Here is a 16,894-nt window from a genome sequence, read left to right on the forward strand (position 1 = left end):
TTCTAAAGTGCCTACTCTCTGAAGTCTTTATCCATAATTTGAATATGAAGGGCAAACGGACGAAAGTGCCCTAGAATTCTAAAGCTAATAGGTGTAGTTAACAGAAGAGAAACAGAGACGACGAATAGGTAGGTCAGAGTAGGTATTATAGGTATGCAGCGTGCTGATGACACCAATGCCAAGCTAACGCCAAGACCAGTGATTCTTCAGCTGAACTCTCATCAATCGTTGCATCATTTAGAAGTATTGTTGAAAGCTTCTTCATCTACATAGACGTTAATCAAGTCGTGAAAATCAAGTTTAGCCATTGAGTCCCCGCAATGTGGCTGATAAACGTTAAGACCAGACTGCTGGAAGAATTTATTGGACTTGGGATTCCCGAGTATGCCATACTGTCGCACACGTGGGAGATGGATCAAGAGGTCACCTTTCAAGAATTCTCTCGGGAGCCTAGAAGTAACGCAAAGAAGGGATACTGGAAGATCGACCAAACGTGCCAACAAGCGATTCAAGATGGGCTTGCTTATGTTTGGGCGGACACTTGCTGCATCGATAAATCGAGCAGCGCCGAGCTGTCGGAAGCCATTAATTCCATGTTCCGTTGGTATCAGCGCGCATCGGTTTGCTACGTTTATCTCTCGGACCTCTTGCGTGCCATAGGGCCAGAGGATGCCAGTTTAGAGTACTGCCGATGGTTCCAGCGCTCCTGGACGCTCCAGGAGCTCATAGCGCCCAGAAACATCAAATTCTATTCATGTAACTGGGACTTTTGCTTCAACAAGCCTCAGGCATCAGTATGGCTTTCTCGCATCGCCAATATCAATCTAGAGGTTCTGCAGCACGAGAAATCTCTTACCACTGTCTGTGTCGCACAGAAGATGTCGTGGGCTCGATCACGGAAGGCTACGCGAGTGGAGGACATAGCATACAGCCTTTTGGGTATCTTCGATATTAACATGCCCTTACTTTATGGGGAAGGAGACAAGGCCTTTATGCGCCTACAGTATGAGATAATCCGATCCACCCCAGACTTAAGTATCCTAGCCTGGTCGAATGATCCCAAAAGCGGTTATGAATATGCGGCACCAAGCGAATGCGATAGAACCCTCTTCAGTACCGTGCTTGCGTCGTCCCCAGAAAGTTTCAGGGGCTGCCACAATTATAGAGACCTACAGAATCACTCAACCCCCGATTTCTCTGTCTCTAACCGCGGCATCCAAATACGGGCCAAATTTGGGCTCACACTTTCTAACAACAGCGCACAAGAAGTTCTACCTGTGTGCCAGTTTGAGATTTGGACTCTTGCCATCAAGGTGAGAAACGTAGGCGCCGGCTGCTATGTCCGACAAGATCCTATGGAACTTGTGAGTGTAGTACCCTGGCAGATGTCACACCGCTTTATGTCAACCCCCTTCCTCCTCACCCAGCCAGTCTGGAAAGATTCATGGGACACGACATTTGGGTGGGAGCCTATCTTATCGTCACGACACTGCGGCTTACAGGTCGTCTTGGATTCTAGCATGGAAATATCCCGTCGGTGGCCGTGGACGAAATGGGACGAAGTAGATAGACTTTTTTTCGGCCCGGAGGATTCAGACTTAGGATGGGCAGCTTTGAAGATAGTGGGTGAGCCCCCTGATGACTTTGTGGTGCAGGGAGATCGCCAGCCCCTCAACTTTTTGCTATATGTTTTTGGTTGGGCAAAGCCGCAAAGTGAGCGGCCTCGCTACACCCTCCATAGAGTTAATGGAGAGGCGAACGACCGCGCATTAGAGGAAATGAATGGCACTGCTGTCACGGAAGACTGGAATACTTACTGGGTGGTTAATCGACTAGTGACGCACCAGGTTCCTGAACAATCTGTTGTCATCGTCGGCTCCCACAACGGCCAAACCCTGCTGCTCACTTGCAATCACAGCATGGTAGAGGACCAGAGTATTTGTCTCAACCCATTTTGGCGTGTCACATTAAGTTGGCAGTTGGTATCCTGTGATCAGCTACCACTGATAACTGACGGTCGCTGGTTGGATATGGGCTGGGAAGGAGGCTGGGGTGCGCCCTGGAGAGATAGGCAATCCTTTAGCATACGCGTTACGTCTCAGGTGAAGGAAGAGATACAGGGAGGGACTCGGTTGGTTCGCGTCAAAACTGTTATCGGCATATAATCATCGTTGAAATGGCTTCCGTGGGTTTCGACACGCCACGTTCCCTAGCCGGAACCGCGCATCATCTGTGCTGGAAGCGCCGTGTTCTTATCTATATAAGCGCGATGATGACTAAAGATCTTAGATCTCTCCTCATACTTCGACATCAAGCATGACTCGCACAAGACGAAGACACGGCGCTGTGTCAGACATATCCCGGTTATCGCTCGCCCAGCATCAGACTAATATTAATCTGTAGCCCCAGCACGCGACTATTTTTCGTGTGAACTTTCTACTTATACCCCATTTACCCTCAATGCCCCATTTCACGCGGGAGCTAGCCATTAGACTGACTACTATTCACATGTGATAGGCCACTTCAATCCGCATGTCTGGAGCTTAAAACTTTGCCGAGTGTGGGGTCTGGAACGTTCCAATAGTCTAACTAAACTACTGTACCACGACATAGAGTCACGACTTAGATATCTACCTCAAAAGGCTGCTTATACCGCAGATCTCTACGCCACTTGACGTAGTAGTGAAACTTCCTTCTACATCAATTTTTTTAATCTCAGGAGGTCAACCCGGCAGAAATACGATTTTGCGCGCAGGAGGACAGGTATTCTCAACTTGTGCTATAAGTGATCGCAGGACTACACAGCGCTACTATCCTATGATGGATGAGTCACGAGACGAAAAAACTCAAGGGGCAATGACCACAACCTCACAAATGGATCTCCCCGGATCGCAGACCAAAAACGCATCAAGGCTCTCGCCGTGGTTCGTGAGGTTATCGAATTGGGGCGTTGAGCTGCGTGGCATCACACCGGTACCTCTAGAAGAGAGGACTGACAAGCGATTCATCAACGTATTCTTCGTCTGGTTTGCCATGAGCATCAACCTCTTACCGTAAGCCCCTCAACCTCATTGATGTAGCTCTAGATTCTCATGCTGATGAGCTGTGTGTGCGCCCTCAGTGTCATTACAGGGATTTTAGGGACATTTACCTTCGGTCTTAGCCTGCGAGACTGCTCTCTCGTCATCCTGTTCTTCAGTCTTATATGCACAGTCCCCCCAGCCTACTTCTCTACGTTTGGCTCTAGGACGGGACTGCGTCAGATGATTCATGCACGCTACACGTTTGGATACTTCTTGACATCCGTTATTGTCCTCCTGAACCTGGCGACCGTGTCTGGCTTCGGAATCATTAGCTGTGTACTGGGTGGTTCGACTCTCGCTGCCGTTGCGGATGGGAATATCGACAGCACGGCAGGTATCATCATCATTGGCCTGATTGGATTATTCGTCTCTTTCGGCGGATACCGTTTCCTCCACGAATTCGAGCGGTACTCGTGGATCTTCAATTTGGTCGCCATCATCATCGCTACGGGGGTAGGGGGCAAGCAACTTCCCAATCAAGTCGAGACACCGCCTCCGCCCCCATCTGTGATCGTGAGCTATGGTGGTGTTATCGCGGGATTTCTCATACCCTGGGCTGCGATGGCATCCGACTTTTCCGTGTACTGTGACCCGTCAGTTTCCACTTTCCGCATTTTCGCCTATACCTATGCTGGCCTGTTCGTTCCAACTGTCCCGTTGATGGTTCTGGGGGCAGCGATCGGCGGCTCCATATCTGGCAATCCCACGTGGGCTGAAGGATACGAGAAGTACATAGTTGGTGGTGTCCTTGAGGCCATGCTGAAGCCTGCTGGAGGATTCGGCAAATTCGTGGCCGTGCTCCTTTCGCTCTCGGTCATTGGTAACCTTTCGGCATCCATGTACTCCATCTCTCTTAACTTCCAACTCTTGGTCCCGTTCTTTCGCCACATCCCTCGCTTCGTGTTCTCCATAGTGTACACCATCATCGGCATCCCCGTCGCCGTATACGCGGCCAGGTCCTTCTTCGCAAGTCTTGAGAACTTCATCTATCTCATCGCTTACTGGTCAGCGGCCTACGTTGCTGTTGTCGCGGTCGAGCATTTCGTCTTCCGTAAGGCGAACCCTGCTTTGTATGTGCCTGAGCACTGGGACCAGCCGGGAAAGCTGCCAACTGGGATTTCTGCTATCCTTGCTGCCGGGTTATCCTTTGCCCTTGTCGTACCATCTGCCTCACAAGTCTGGTATACTGGTCCGATAGCGGAGACTACAGGGGATATCGGTTTCGAAGTCGCCCTTGTCCTATCGCCGATACTCTATCTACCGATTCGCTGGCTCGAATTGAAATGGAGGCCGATATAGGTACACCTATTTCAAGGTCTTTCATGTAGCTCAATGCAAAAAGCAAGGATTGAGTAAGAGGGTTGTTGCCAGTGCTATACGGAGTAATCAAGGTCTAATTACTGTCTAACCACTATATAAGCGCCGAATAACTAGGCAATAATAAGGGGATAATGAAAGTATAGCTAATGTATAACCATGACCTCACTAACAAATAACTACGTGTAGGTAGTCTCAATAGAAAATGAGAGGAGGTCCTAAGTAAGCTAACATTGAAGACTCCGGAGGTGGTGTACTCTGCTACAACCTTCTATAACCTCTCTTGGTATCGCGCTAGGCGTGGCCCTTTATGGGAGTGTTTCCGAACAGCAGTAGGTATCATGCGACTCACGCTAAGCTAGCCTGCCAAGAGTAACCTGACAAGGTTGATTTCCTAGCACTTCAACCATACTTAGTAGATATGATATTACCTATGAAGATGGAGAGGGGCTTATTGGGCACTCCTGATAATATCCAGATGTCGTGTGCACGTCAGGCCTTGCCAAAAAGCGTTCTAGTCAGTCAGCTTCACAATTCTCAACAGTCCATAAAGAAAAGATGAAGTATATGGGTCTTTCGTGCTTATGTACACATGTAATCCAGAGCAAGATATTGACCAATAGATGCGATAGATTAATGTGTAATACCCGAAAAAGATAGTTGTACAATATCCTATTCCGGATTACATACCTAGATAGGTAATTAGCATATAATATCGTGCCACGTCATTTTGTTTTTGCGTGCCATTTTCTTGACGGGACTTTGAGTGTGATATGTAATCTGGTCGACTGTTATACTGTACTCATCAAACATGTTCTTCATACTCGTTGCCATAGGTGCTTTCATATTTCTTCTGGGTCAACACCAAATAAAACGCGGCAAGAAAACCCTTCCACTTCCTCCAGGTCCGCCGGGCCAGCCTCTTATTGGTCATCTCCGGGTTATACCCGTTGAACATCCGGAATTCCAATATTCGCGATGGGCAAAAGAATACAACACCGAAATATGTAAGTGATATCGGAATAGCCCCAAGACTGATATGGATGCTCAATAACAACACGAAAGTGCACTTCAATGTGCTTGGACGATCTATTATCATTCTCGATAGTATAGAAGCCGCGCACGACCTCCTGGACAAGAGGGGAGCAAACTATGCTGACAGGCCTCGATTTGTATTATTCGAGGTTATGGGATGGGGTGTTACATTGACCTTCCTTCGCTGGTCTCGCCGATTCCTGCTGCATAGAAAACTCCTCCAAAGCTCTTTCACGCAATCTGCATGCAAGGCTTACCAACCAATTCAAATAGATGAAGCTCGCCGTGCTGCCAGGGCCATCATCAACGACCCCAACAATTGGCAAGCTCACTTACGTCAATTCTCTACTGCAGTCATACTGCGGATAGGTTTCGGGATCGAGATTCAGGATAAAGATGACCCATACATCAAAATGACACTAGATGTAGAGGAGGCAACAGGCCAAGGAGGAGTTCCGGCCGGCAACATTGTCGACTTTTTCCCCATGCTTCGGTATCTTCCAACTAGCGCTTCACGTATCAGCAAGCTATTCAGGCCACTCGCTCATGCTAGAAGGACGAGGCAGTATATCCAGCAGCTTCATGACGCGCCGTGGGAATCCGTCGAGCCTTCCATCAGAAATGGAGAGCAAAAGCCTTCATTCGTGCACACCCACTTTGGTCAGTATCTCGCCAATGAGGAGACAGGAAACCTGAACGAGGCCACAATTGAAGATCTTAAAGGAATGGCAGGCGCCATCGCAATTGCCGGCGGCAATACCACTTGGTCTACCATCATCGTATGCATTCTAGGCTTATTGATAAACCCCGATGCTTTAGCCAAGGCCAGAGCTGAAATGGAAGATGTAATTGGCGTAGACAAAAATGGAGAGTTACTTCGTCTTCCAACTTTTGAGGACAGATCTCGGTTAAAGTATCTTGCTAACGTCCTCCACGAGACCACGCGATGGCAGCCTCTGTCACCTCTTGGAGTGCCGCATGCCACCCTAGCAGACGACGAGTACAAAGGATATCATATTCCGGCGGGATCTGTTGTATATCCTAACGTGAGGGCAATGTCCCGAGACAAGAGGCACTATTCATTCCCTGAAGAATTTCGTCCCGAGAGATACGAACCGACCGCTCAAGGCGGCAAAGGTGAACCAACCCCCGAAGGGCCGTTTGGCTTTGGACGAAGACGGTGCCCTGGCGAGCACTTAGCCATGTCAGGAGTATGGATAATGATATCCACGCTAATCGCTACGATGCATATCGACTGTCCCACGGACGCAGATGGAAAAAAGATCAAGCCCAAAGTGCAATTCTCTGATGGACTCAGTGGGGTTCCGGATACTTTCGGCTGTCGAATCACGCCTAGGTCATTACGCTCACAGCAACTGCTGCTGACTTCATCACAAACATAATGATAAGTATGCCCAATTAAAAACGAGACACAAATTGAGAGAACCTGAAGGACCGAATCAGGGACACACATTTAAGGTTCATTGCCGCGACTGAGTGAATATACGGGATAAAGCTCAGATATTATGACAATGGATAGGAGTGTTTTTGATAAAGATACAATTTAAGACAGCTGAGAATGAAAGGGAAGGACTCGAGGTGCTTTCATCGGACTATGGCCGGGCGTTCTAGTTATATAATAAGAGGGAGGTTGAAAACGAAGTCAGATTATTATCCTTTCATAGATCGACAGGGAATCTAGTTCTCAAGGTTTCGCCATAGTGATAGAACAACCAAGGCACAGGCGTGAAAGCCAGAGCTATGAATCCCAGGATGCTGTTTCCCCATCCCAGTCCAAGTTGCGCGTACAAAGGAGGTGCCGCAAGGGCAAGTAGGGCTCCAAAGGGGGCGCGGATGGTCAAATTGGCAGCGAGAGCCGAAGCAGAAGCTTCTGAGCCGAAAGCATCAACTATATATGCCTGGGCCGGGATTGTGACGAACAAGGAGCCGAAACCGACGAAAAATGTGCCTATAATTGGCACGATCCAATGCACGTGGTACTGTGCTGTCCATCCATATACTTGCACCAACAGTTAGCTATGATATTGTAGAGCTTGAGGTCTGTGATATCAGGAGAGCATCCGAATACATCCCAGTAGTTCATGATAAGAATCACTACTTACAGAAACAACCAAGAGGAGCGGTCGGGGCAATCCACTTCATGAGAATCAATCGTTCCTCAGGTCGAACGACAGCGCCATTTCTCTTCTGGCCAAGCAGCTTATCGCTCAGAGCGGAAAACACTACAAGGCCAGAGACGAAGCCGAGTCCGAGGCCCAAATAGGCGAGCCCAGAGACTCCAGTGCTAAAGCCGTATATTTCTTCGAAGACGGAGGGAAAGGTCGAGAAGAGAAGGAATATGATTCCGAAGAGCACGCCCGAGTACAGTGAGAGAAGGAGAACGATCGGAGAGAAGGCTATCATCTTCAACGGACGCACGATAGCTTTCCGAAGCACCTCTTTTGGCGTTTCGTTTGTACTAGCCTTTGGGATGAGCTTATGGTTGCCTGTCTCCTTGATTAATCGGTCCGTCTTTCGTCGTAATAAGATTATAGCGTTGGTTTCCCGCATGAAAAGAAGAGTCGCGAGACTTAGAGAGCCGGCCTACACAAGGGTTAGCTTGGAATATAAGTAAGGAGAGAACCAGGGGCCAAATACTAAAATGAGTATGATCCGAAAAGTCCATCTCCATCCAATACTCTGCGTGACGAAACCACCGATAATAGGACCAACGACCTGTCACGATATTAGCCATCAATCCATCTTCCTGTGCGTAAGTAAGCTACACATACGGGTCCTAGCAGCGGCCCAACCCCCCACAGGGCAAGAGCCTTCCCGCGTTCCTCCTGCGACGTGACGTCGGCGATGGTACCACCGCCAATACTCAGGGGTCCCGAGGCAGCGAGGCCGCAGAATACGCGGAAGACGAGAAACATGGAGACATCTGTACTGAATGTACACCCGAAGGTAAAAGCAATGTAGAAGACGTTGCAAACGTGGTATATGACCAAGCGCCCGTAGACCTCGGATAGCGGCGCCAGGAAGAGCGGGCCGACGGCGAAGGCCAGGAGGTAAATGTTGACGGTGAAGGTCTCGATGACGCTGTTGGTGATGTGGAAGTCTTCGGCGAGTTGCTGTGCTCCGGGGGCGAACATCGTGGCTGCTAGATTTCTGGAAGGCGAATCGCGATTAGCTTTTGGTGGATTTGTTTCTGGATGTCGAACTCACGCCACAAGAGCGAAGATGCTAACGATGATGATATGGACATTCTTCTTGGCCCTTGACCAGTTGCGAGGATTCTCTGGATCATTGGGGCCATCCCAGTCTACGATGTTGTCGTCAGAGTCGCCCTTCTCAGTGGGTGTCCTGTTAGTATTCGTGTCTTCATTGTCTTCTCGCAGATTTGTACTTGTCGACAGTTCAGAGTTCGACTCCGGTACGTTTTTGAAGCTCATGATGGAGTAGTTGAAATAAACTAGTTGAGAAAGCCTGATTTCATCAACTCCACGTGGTTGTTAACTACGTTCTTAGTCCATCCTTATAAAGTATGCGCACAGAACAGCTTTATGTACCCATGAAAGACATATGTATGCACGCCTAAAATGTAGGTAGGTACCTTATATCTATTATACATATTATTATCTCCGCCCCATACTCCGAAGACTAAATGACTAAATGCTTCATGTCCGCCGTGTATTGGCCATTTACTGCATGTACGCAGTGAATGAGGCAGTGAACGAGGGCGGAGAAACGGAGGATAGACGGCGGGCCGTCGGAGGGTCGGATGGAGGGTCAGATGGAGGGTCAGATGGAGGGTCAGATGGAGGGTCAGATGGAGGGTCGACCAACAAGAGCAGCAATTATTAGGATGACTGTAATATGTACAAATGTGCCTTACCGCCACACACAGAGCCATAACAACTTTAATTTCGGCTCAAACGCAGCTAATCATAGGCATCGTCAATCATAGCCTAACAACGATTTTGCGCCCGGAGCAACTGTCATATCACCAGTACCGGCGTTAGCTAGTAGTTTTGGAGGTACTTGAAGGCTCCGATCGAAATCAAATTTAATCAACGATATAGCATCACTCCTTCTCAAGTCCCATTTCTACGTGAGCTTCTTGATGTAAGTCAACGTTTGCCAAGAAGTAGGTGTAACGATCCTCAGTATGGCGTGGCCGTGCCTTTAGACTTACTAAGGGTATGGTCGTAGCCGGATATTGCTCTGTCGTAGTGAATTGAAGCTGGTACTAGGCAATTATCTCTAAGGCCATCAGGAGATTACCTCTCCTATATCTCATTCCAAAAATTATGTATAGGCTTAGATTAAGAATTGAAGTAATGACTGTCTAGATATATAGGAAATTGATATTAACCCCCCCCCCTTTTCTGGTTCTTAAACGGCTTTTTAACGCCCCTAACCTCTCCTGTTTCATATATCTTGTCTATTTCGTTTGAGTGAGACTGATGATAGTAATGGTCTCGGAGTACTTCTGGGGCTTTGGCATGTCTCCTGGTCCAGGCTCGCACTTCTCACCCTTCCGTCACTTTGTCTCCCTACAGGTCATCCGTTCCTGTTGGTTCGCAGCACCTAGTTCCTAATATATATTTCTAATTGCTGTATGGCCTCTTGAAACTTACAACCTTGCACCTGCGGGAAGTCGAATCTTGTATATTTGGCCCACATTTCTCGTGTCCTCGGTGATTCTGGATTCGCGTATCCCTCACTAAAATAAGCCCTTTGTCAGCCAGAATCAAGACAAGAGCAACACAGTTAGAGGTTTACCTTGAATCGTCGAGAGCAAAGTGAGTTCTCCTGTTGCAGATAATGACAACCGGTAATGCCAGGTCGTCAATGATCTGCATGACTGGCGCGGAGACGAAAGGTGCGATCACAACAGAGTTGTTATCGAGTTCAGCAAAGCCACCAGCCCCATACTCCCCTACCACTTGAAAACCGAGGTCGCCCAACGCAACCTTTGCATGATTTGAGTAATTGGGTCCTGGGTAAGCAGCCGTGGTCGTGCATTAAACAGTATAGAATTGGCAGCTCTTTTTTCGACCAACGTATACAACGTAAGCGCAATAGCATGTTGCAAAAGTGGCCCTTCTACCATGCCTGTATGCCAGTTTACAAAATCTTCGAGGTTTATATCCCCTAATCCGAATCAGATCACCTTATTAACCACTTTCTTTGGCCAAATTATTCCACCCAGTTGCTTGTTCAAAAGTTGCTTCATAGCGTCACAACTATGACTCGTCACCCATTTTTGTGTACTTTTATCCAACACCCTTCGCAAACAGTCGATTGATGCCTCATGGTTGCGTGCTAAGCGGCTAGACCAGCTAGGCATTTATAAGCTTCGGTGGGTAGATTAGGCGAAGGGCGGTGATGGACAAGATGCCAATACTCCCGGAACTTAACCTGTAGCTTCCTAAAGGTGAAATTAGCGCATCGTGAAACGATATTTATGAACTGATAGATGGAATTTACAAGATAGGTCTCTTAGACTCAAACATGGGATTTTTGAATTAAACGGGAGTTCCGACGAAGCTGCGGACTGTGAATGTCTTGCAGGTAGACGCATTCGTGAGTTGTTGCTCAATATCCAGCAGATCCTCCTTACGCCATAGCTTTGTGTTAGAGTGGTATAGGTCTGCTGATTGATTGTCGACTGCTCAACATCCAATCGCAGCGGTCGTCACTTAGTACAGGTACTGGAAGCTGATTGCCTCCATTCTGTGTGGGATTCGACATGATTGCGAGATGAGATTTGTTTTAGAGGTATACATCTGGAGCAGCTTGGGAGAACTGCTCTTAAATGATACCGTGGAAAGGAAAGAGAGTATAAGTTCAGTGTCTTATAGATCTATTTCACCTTCAAGGCACGAGCTACGTAACTGTTTGAGCACTCTAAAACGGACTCGAGCCTAAATATCCTCATAGTTTCTACTAAGATTTGCCAGGAAACCTATGAAGACCAGGTCCACAATGTTCCCTCGTCTATAGGAAGTGTGATGGCCGTATACACCTACGTAATTGAGTAAGTTGCCCACCAGAATCAAATCTTATAGCCAGGTATCTGTCAACCTATTATAGCATGTTTAGGTGTTCGCCCCCCTCTAGAACTTTGATATGATTCAACTAAAGTTTCTCACGATACTCGTGGCGGTGAGTTAGAGGTGTGGAGGCAAAATATCAAACCTTTTCTTCGCCGGTACTCCTAACGCCTCATCTAGGGCCTTCAACATTAGATTAGTGTTTCCTATTCTCTCCTAATAATCGTAGCACGTAGTTGTGTACTTGTTAACTTTCTGCCAATAGAGTTCGTCCTCCCAGTCAATATTATCATCAAGACTTAGCGGCATTAGTTACCTCCGTTGCCTTTCTTGTGCGGATAATTGAACTTGACGAGTTTGTTCCGCCTTCATCGCGTACTCCCCAAAATGCTGTTCTCTACCCCGTTCAGTCATCCCCTTGTCGGAAACCGTCTACGCGTCTTTTATTCTTTAGCGGAAGCCCTTTGTGTGCTTTTGCTTCGTTAAGGGAGATAATCTGCATATTTCGTTTCGTATGCCTCCGCGGTAATTTACTCATATACTTTATTCTTGCTTCGCCCTTTCACAGTCATACAGTGATGGCGCCTTGGTTGTAATACTGGCAGCGTACCCTAATAACGCTCCAGCTAATTTCTGTATTGAGCTAATAATGGAGGCCACAAATAGGTGTGTGTGTATACGTACGTCTTCCCAACTCTAAGTGAGAGACGACACTACTTTGCAGCGCAAAAATTGTGTCTGAATAGGTCTGTCTATCTAGCTACCCCGTCTTGCCCAACGCTCCATAACTTCATGTTCAAATAGCCATCGTGTTGATAGAAGCTGGCACCATCTGGCAAAACATATCGAAAAAAAATTATCCGGGGGTGGATGGTGATATGTGTCCACCGCGCAAAACAATAATGTATCTCACGACGCATCCAGGACTCGAACCTGGAGTCTTTGCCAGATTTGGGTATATAAACCGGAAAGCAACGCCTTAGCCATTAGGCCAATGCGCCATTTGATTATAAGACTCCATTAGGTCCAAACATACTTTAATGCTGCAGTATTGGCGAAAGCATGTGGATGATTCAATGGGAGAAGAAGAATTCCTAGGGTCAATTCGAACAGCCAAACTCAGCTCTAGCTATACAGAGCAAATCAGCAAGCTTCTCTCAAAGCAAGAAAAAATAACAAGAACAATTGCCTGCGAATGGAGATGGGGCGTACCGAAGAGCAGATTCAGCCTTGGTTAGGCATCTATTCTACCTAAGTACAGGAGTCCGTCGTTGGTGAAACTTAGCGGCAACAAGGATTAGGTAGGTATCGAGGTGGACTGCATCGTCATTGACCAAGTTCTTCGTAGGGCTTACGGTAGTCAATTTATATGGTGGGCCAAGGGCTGAGTAGGCAGGATCTCAATTCATATTTAGGCCCTTAGCGTTCAGCCTACAACTAGGTAGACAATGACGATCACGATCCTTCCCTGGATTCGGTGGCCGTGGACATCAGCATAGCGCAGAACTATCCGGAGAGCGAATTCTACTACATTAGGAATGATATATTAAGACAGCCTCGCCTCTCAGCTCATGGCCGACCATGTCAACGAGCCTAGCACTGACCACTAATCCGGCCGTCGTGTCCTGCATCCTTCCTGCATCTGTGTGAGTTCTTCAACCCGCTACTGACCGTTGAACAATATGCACATACGCAAGCATTGGGCGACGCTGGTTGGCGTACTGGCGTTAGCGCCTGCTCTTGTGCCGGCTACCACACTTTACATGTCACCCAGTGGGAGCGACAAAAACACCGGGACAAGTGCGACCAAAGCCTTGAAATCTCTCCTAGGGGTGCTTGACCAAGTGAAGGCCGACAAGCCCAAGGATGCGGTGAAGATCGTAGTCGCCGAAGGCACTTACCTCAGCCAGACAGTGGCCTGGAATTACTTCAACGGCAAGCCCATCACCTTCTCACCGCCCGCAGGTGCTAAAACGAAGCCGGTCTTCGATGGCGAAGGCACTGGCCTGACATGGTTCACGATGTACGACAGCACCGACGCCGCAAAGCCCACCAACCTACATTTCATTGGGCTCAAGGTGACCAATTACTGGCTGGGCCTGGACCTGGGACGCAACAAGGAGCCGGGTAACAGTCAAAACGAGGTGCGGTCGATGCTGTTCGAGCGCGTCGGCGCTTTCTACACCAAGGGGCTCCCGCAACCTAAGGGCTACGCCGCTTTGCGAATGCAACGATCGAGCAACAACATTATCGCGGACAACCGCTTCCACGGCGTCAAGAACTCTGCCAATGCCGGCGGCATGGACCTGACATCCTACATCCACGCGATCTACGCGGCGCACAACTCCACCGACAACGTAATCTCGGACAACGAGTTCAACCAGGTGACGGGTGACGCAGTCCGCACACGCGACGGCTCGAACAACAACCTCATCGAGGGAAACCTCTTCGTCACGGCGGGGAAGTACTCGGCCTACTCGGACTGGATTGCGGAGACGGGAGACGAATGCCCTTCGTACGGCAACCTCTTCAAGGACAACACAGTAGGTGATGGTTACTTTGGGGCTTTCAAGGATGGCTATATCACTCATACCTATGGCCCTGATGATCGTTGCGGCACGATACCAGCGCGCATTACTGAGAACGGTACTATTGTGCAGTAGCGCATTTCAGACAGCCGACGTATGCTAGCGCTAGTAGGATTTTTAAATTATGGCTGAGCTCTAACTACCATACTACACTATATCTTGTCGCTTAGATGAACTATCGTGATTGTGAGAGGAGCACCTATTTCAGTTCAACGGACGAGCTTTAATTCAGCACTTCATGAATCTGTGTTCATGAATCCAATGGGATATTGAGGACCTCGCATATGATCCGCCCTCTCTGATGTGGGTGAGCTGGTCAAAGATAGTTTTTGATCACTTAGTCATCATAGGATCATGAACCTTATTTTACTCACCTGCAGCCACAGAATATGATGCCCTGTTCCATGACCAGTAGGACGGCGCTGAAAAGCACGTGCTGCCCGGGGAAAGTTGATGAACGCGCCGGCCGGGCTGTATGCACCTTCTATTCACATGCATTTGGGGTTTCAGGTACTTTGTATGCATAGAATGTACACAATATGGGCGTATATGTGCGTGTATATTAACGTTTTGTACAGAAATCCAAATGTTATAGATGCGTACAAATAAAGGTCTACACCATTCATGCGATGCGCGGCCCTAAAACGGGGATGCAATGCGGCCTGAAATTAAGCGGTGGTGATGAGGTTTGGCAATGCGGAGTACTTACTTCACCGGCCCTCGATCATGGCTCGGCACGATGTGATGCAACTTAATAACTAATAAGCTTTGCTTTAGGAGATAAGGCATTATGACCGGAAGAGGAAACAAGATGAGACGCGCAAGGATATGGCCTAGCATACGGGTTTCTAACTCAAGATTTGAACGTGAAAAAGCCAGTCTTTTTCTTCCCACCGCGTCTTGCGCAGGATTTCAGATTCCATGAAATAAACGACCTGCTCCAACGCACGACCATGTCGGAATTCGGTAGTTAAGCTCCGTACCTCTTTTTGTAGGGATAATAGGTAGTAGCGTGCTTACATGATCAATACAAACTTGAAATCTTGAGGGTGATGGGTAATAGTATGAGGCTCTGTATATGTGATCCACTAATAGATGCTAGGTATGTGCTATAGTTACTTGCCCGAGGGAGAAATATCGTGTTCCATATTGTTCAGTTCATCTTGTCTATGTTATCAGATTGAAAAGTTGGCAAAAGATTCGAAGCGAATATGAGACCGTGGGCCATGATTCTCGCAGTAATGTAACATGGAGCTCTTCACTTGTTGTAGCTTACCTAGGTAGGTAGCTTGAGCATTTCTCATACCACCATGTAGGGCTACATACTACTCATCTTGTCCCAAAGGCTGCTTACCCTGAAGTATATGTGGTGTGTTGAATCGCTGATGGAGATGTATAGCCACATGGACAGTGAGGAGCCGGTACAGAGGTATGGCGCATGTTACTATCCACGTGGGAAACCACTTTGAACAGAATCTATCGAGAGCACACCTAGCGATGAAGGGGGTGTGAATCATGTCGAATGCGTCAGGCTGGTGGGGAATTTCGGTCATCTGATTATCTGTTTTGAGTCTGGTTGTGGAAGGTAGGGTTGTACGTTAAGTAAGGAGGGAGGGAGTGAACTGAAGGCAGCAGCGTGTCTTTTTCCAGCTCTGACGACACACCGAAAAGACTGCTCCTAACCTACCTACTTATTTTGTAGGTAGATACACATCTACTGATACGGCCGGTATAGTAATAAGTAGTTTTGCTCTTTCAAAGTCCAAGCCGTAGGTAGGTGCTTGCTACCATCTCAAACAACTCAAAAGTCACCCGTGAGATGTTATCTAATCCAGCATACCGATATGGGTTTACCTCGAGTTACCTGCGTGCACTGCTCTACTAGTAGTCATATCAAGCTGAGCTGAATGCGGCACTCAGCATCTAAGGGAGATCAAGGGTTACACGATCAGACACGATCACACAAGTTCAACATCAAAAGTACAATTGCCCAGCAATAGAAACTGTGGGCTGATGGCGATAACAAATCACGAGCCTAAAAGAAGCGAGAGCTCCCCACCCAAACCTCCAACTCCTACATAGTACATCATAGGTCCCTCCCTCTCCCGGTGCCTCTTCTAGTACCTTTCCCACTAATCACGGCAGCTGATGCAGAGAGAAGGCAGGTAGGTCCACTGCCGGCACTCATGACGATGGACAAGGTTGAAACGAATTATCTATTACCTTGAAGGTAGGTAGGTGTAACGGTGAGCATGTCGGTAAGTACCTTTTCTAACCTCACCTTCCCGACCTTGCAGGCCGCGCAATAAGTACCTAAACATGTAGAGAACCAAGCCAAGAGGCGCTGTGAATACCGTACGGTGGGTATGTGAATAGGCCTCGCGGCGAGTTGACTCCTCGTCGTCGTCATCATCATCATCGTGGTGGTCTATTGCTGCTGTCCGTTTCTGGCCATCGTTTGCGCACCCGTCCCCGAACCGGTTGTCCTACCTAGTACTGTCCCTAACCCTATACAACTAGAGGCCCCTACAGTACAGTACTGGTAGTAGTGTACCTAGGTATGCATGTTAGGCGTGTCTAGCGTACAGGGGGTGCCTACAGCCGCCTCGAGTAACGTACATTAGTGCCAGTCGAGAGCTCTCGCGGCGTCAGGTACGGTACAGTACCGTGCCGTACCTCCCTAGAAACCAGATGGCCTAGTCTTCCACCACCTACCTGAAGGTACCACCAACCTGAGGATCTCGTCTTATCCGACACTGTGCTCACAACCCGCATTGTAAAAGTCTTGCGACTGCTCGTGTTGACTACC

The 16,894-nt window shown here is 48.1% G+C and overlaps 5 protein-coding genes and 1 non-coding gene across 6 annotated transcripts; 4 read left to right on the forward strand and 2 right to left on the reverse strand.

Moving 5' to 3' along the window:
* Positions 1-115: 115 nt before the first annotated feature.
* On the forward strand, positions 116-2,491 carry F5B22DRAFT_191457 (HET-domain-containing protein). The gene is made up of 2 exons (XM_047969495.1): positions 116-151; positions 200-2,491. The coding sequence occupies exon 2, from the start codon at positions 321-323 to the stop codon at positions 2,163-2,165; it is 1,845 nt and encodes a 614-aa protein (XP_047830772.1). The 5' UTR covers positions 116-151; positions 200-320; the 3' UTR covers positions 2,166-2,491.
* On the forward strand, positions 2,195-4,970 carry F5B22DRAFT_191472 (permease for cytosine/purines, uracil, thiamine, allantoin-domain-containing protein). Its single transcript, XM_047969496.1, has 2 exons — positions 2,195-3,053; positions 3,122-4,970. Exons 1-2 carry the CDS (start codon positions 2,818-2,820, stop codon positions 4,380-4,382), a joined length of 1,497 nt encoding a protein of 498 aa, XP_047830773.1. The 5' UTR covers positions 2,195-2,817; the 3' UTR covers positions 4,383-4,970.
* A 170-nt stretch (positions 4,971-5,140) lies between these two features.
* Positions 5,141-7,017, forward strand: F5B22DRAFT_191501 (putative cytochrome P450 oxidoreductase). Its single transcript, XM_047969498.1, has 2 exons — positions 5,141-5,407; positions 5,466-7,017. The coding sequence occupies exons 1-2, from the start codon at positions 5,212-5,214 to the stop codon at positions 6,836-6,838; spliced, it is 1,569 nt and encodes a 522-aa protein (XP_047830774.1). The 5' UTR covers positions 5,141-5,211; the 3' UTR covers positions 6,839-7,017.
* Positions 6,977-9,168, reverse strand: F5B22DRAFT_191497 (major facilitator superfamily domain-containing protein). Its single transcript, XM_047969497.1, has 5 exons — positions 8,664-9,168; positions 8,228-8,606; positions 8,094-8,171; positions 7,559-8,039; positions 6,977-7,455 (listed from the first exon to the last, which is right to left on the reverse strand). Exons 1-5 carry the CDS (start codon positions 8,888-8,890, stop codon positions 7,115-7,117), a joined length of 1,506 nt encoding a protein of 501 aa, XP_047830775.1. The 5' UTR covers positions 8,891-9,168; the 3' UTR covers positions 6,977-7,114.
* A 3,241-nt stretch (positions 9,169-12,409) lies between these two features.
* On the reverse strand, positions 12,410-12,498 carry F5B22DRAFT_t104. The gene has a single exon. It is a non-coding gene; the product is annotated as a tRNA-Arg (tRNA).
* A 341-nt stretch (positions 12,499-12,839) lies between these two features.
* Positions 12,840-14,437, forward strand: F5B22DRAFT_191548 (pectin lyase fold/virulence factor). The gene has a single exon (XM_047969499.1). The coding sequence runs from the start codon at positions 13,180-13,182 to the stop codon at positions 14,158-14,160; it is 981 nt and encodes a 326-aa protein (XP_047830776.1). The 5' UTR covers positions 12,840-13,179; the 3' UTR covers positions 14,161-14,437.
* The last annotated feature ends 2,457 nt before the right edge of the window (positions 14,438-16,894 follow it).

This window comes from Xylaria bambusicola (genome assembly GCF_022495145.1).
Source record: "Xylaria bambusicola strain CBS 139988 unplaced genomic scaffold F5B22scaffold_21, whole genome shotgun sequence".
Taxonomy (NCBI): Eukaryota; Fungi; Ascomycota; class Sordariomycetes; order Xylariales; family Xylariaceae; genus Xylaria; species Xylaria bambusicola.

Bases quoted from the DNA above. Each gene is read 5' to 3' on its own strand.
- F5B22DRAFT_191457 (XM_047969495.1), top strand. From the start codon at position 321: ATGTGGCTGATAAACGTTAAGACCAGACTGCTGGAAGAATTTATTGGA.
- F5B22DRAFT_191472 (XM_047969496.1), top strand. From the start codon at position 2,818: ATGATGGATGAGTCACGAGACGAAAAAACTCAAGGGGCAATGACCACA. The intron at 3,054-3,121 runs GTAAGCCCCTCA...GTGCGCCCTCAG, and splicing joins ATGAGCATCAACCTCTTACC to TGTCATTACAGGGATTTTAG.
- F5B22DRAFT_191501 (XM_047969498.1), top strand. From the start codon at position 5,212: ATGTTCTTCATACTCGTTGCCATAGGTGCTTTCATATTTCTTCTGGGT. The intron at 5,408-5,465 runs GTAAGTGATATC...ACAACACGAAAG, and splicing joins AGAATACAACACCGAAATAT to TGCACTTCAATGTGCTTGGA.
- F5B22DRAFT_191497 (XM_047969497.1), bottom strand. From the start codon at position 8,890: ATGAGCTTCAAAAACGTACCGGAGTCGAACTCTGAACTGTCGACAAGT. The intron at 8,607-8,663 runs GTGAGTTCGACA...TTCGCCTTCCAG, and splicing joins AGCATCTTCGCTCTTGTGGC to AAATCTAGCAGCCACGATGT. The intron at 8,172-8,227 runs GTATGTGTAGCT...ATATCGTGACAG, and splicing joins TTGGGCCGCTGCTAGGACCC to GTCGTTGGTCCTATTATCGG.
- F5B22DRAFT_191548 (XM_047969499.1), top strand. From the start codon at position 13,180: ATGCACATACGCAAGCATTGGGCGACGCTGGTTGGCGTACTGGCGTTA.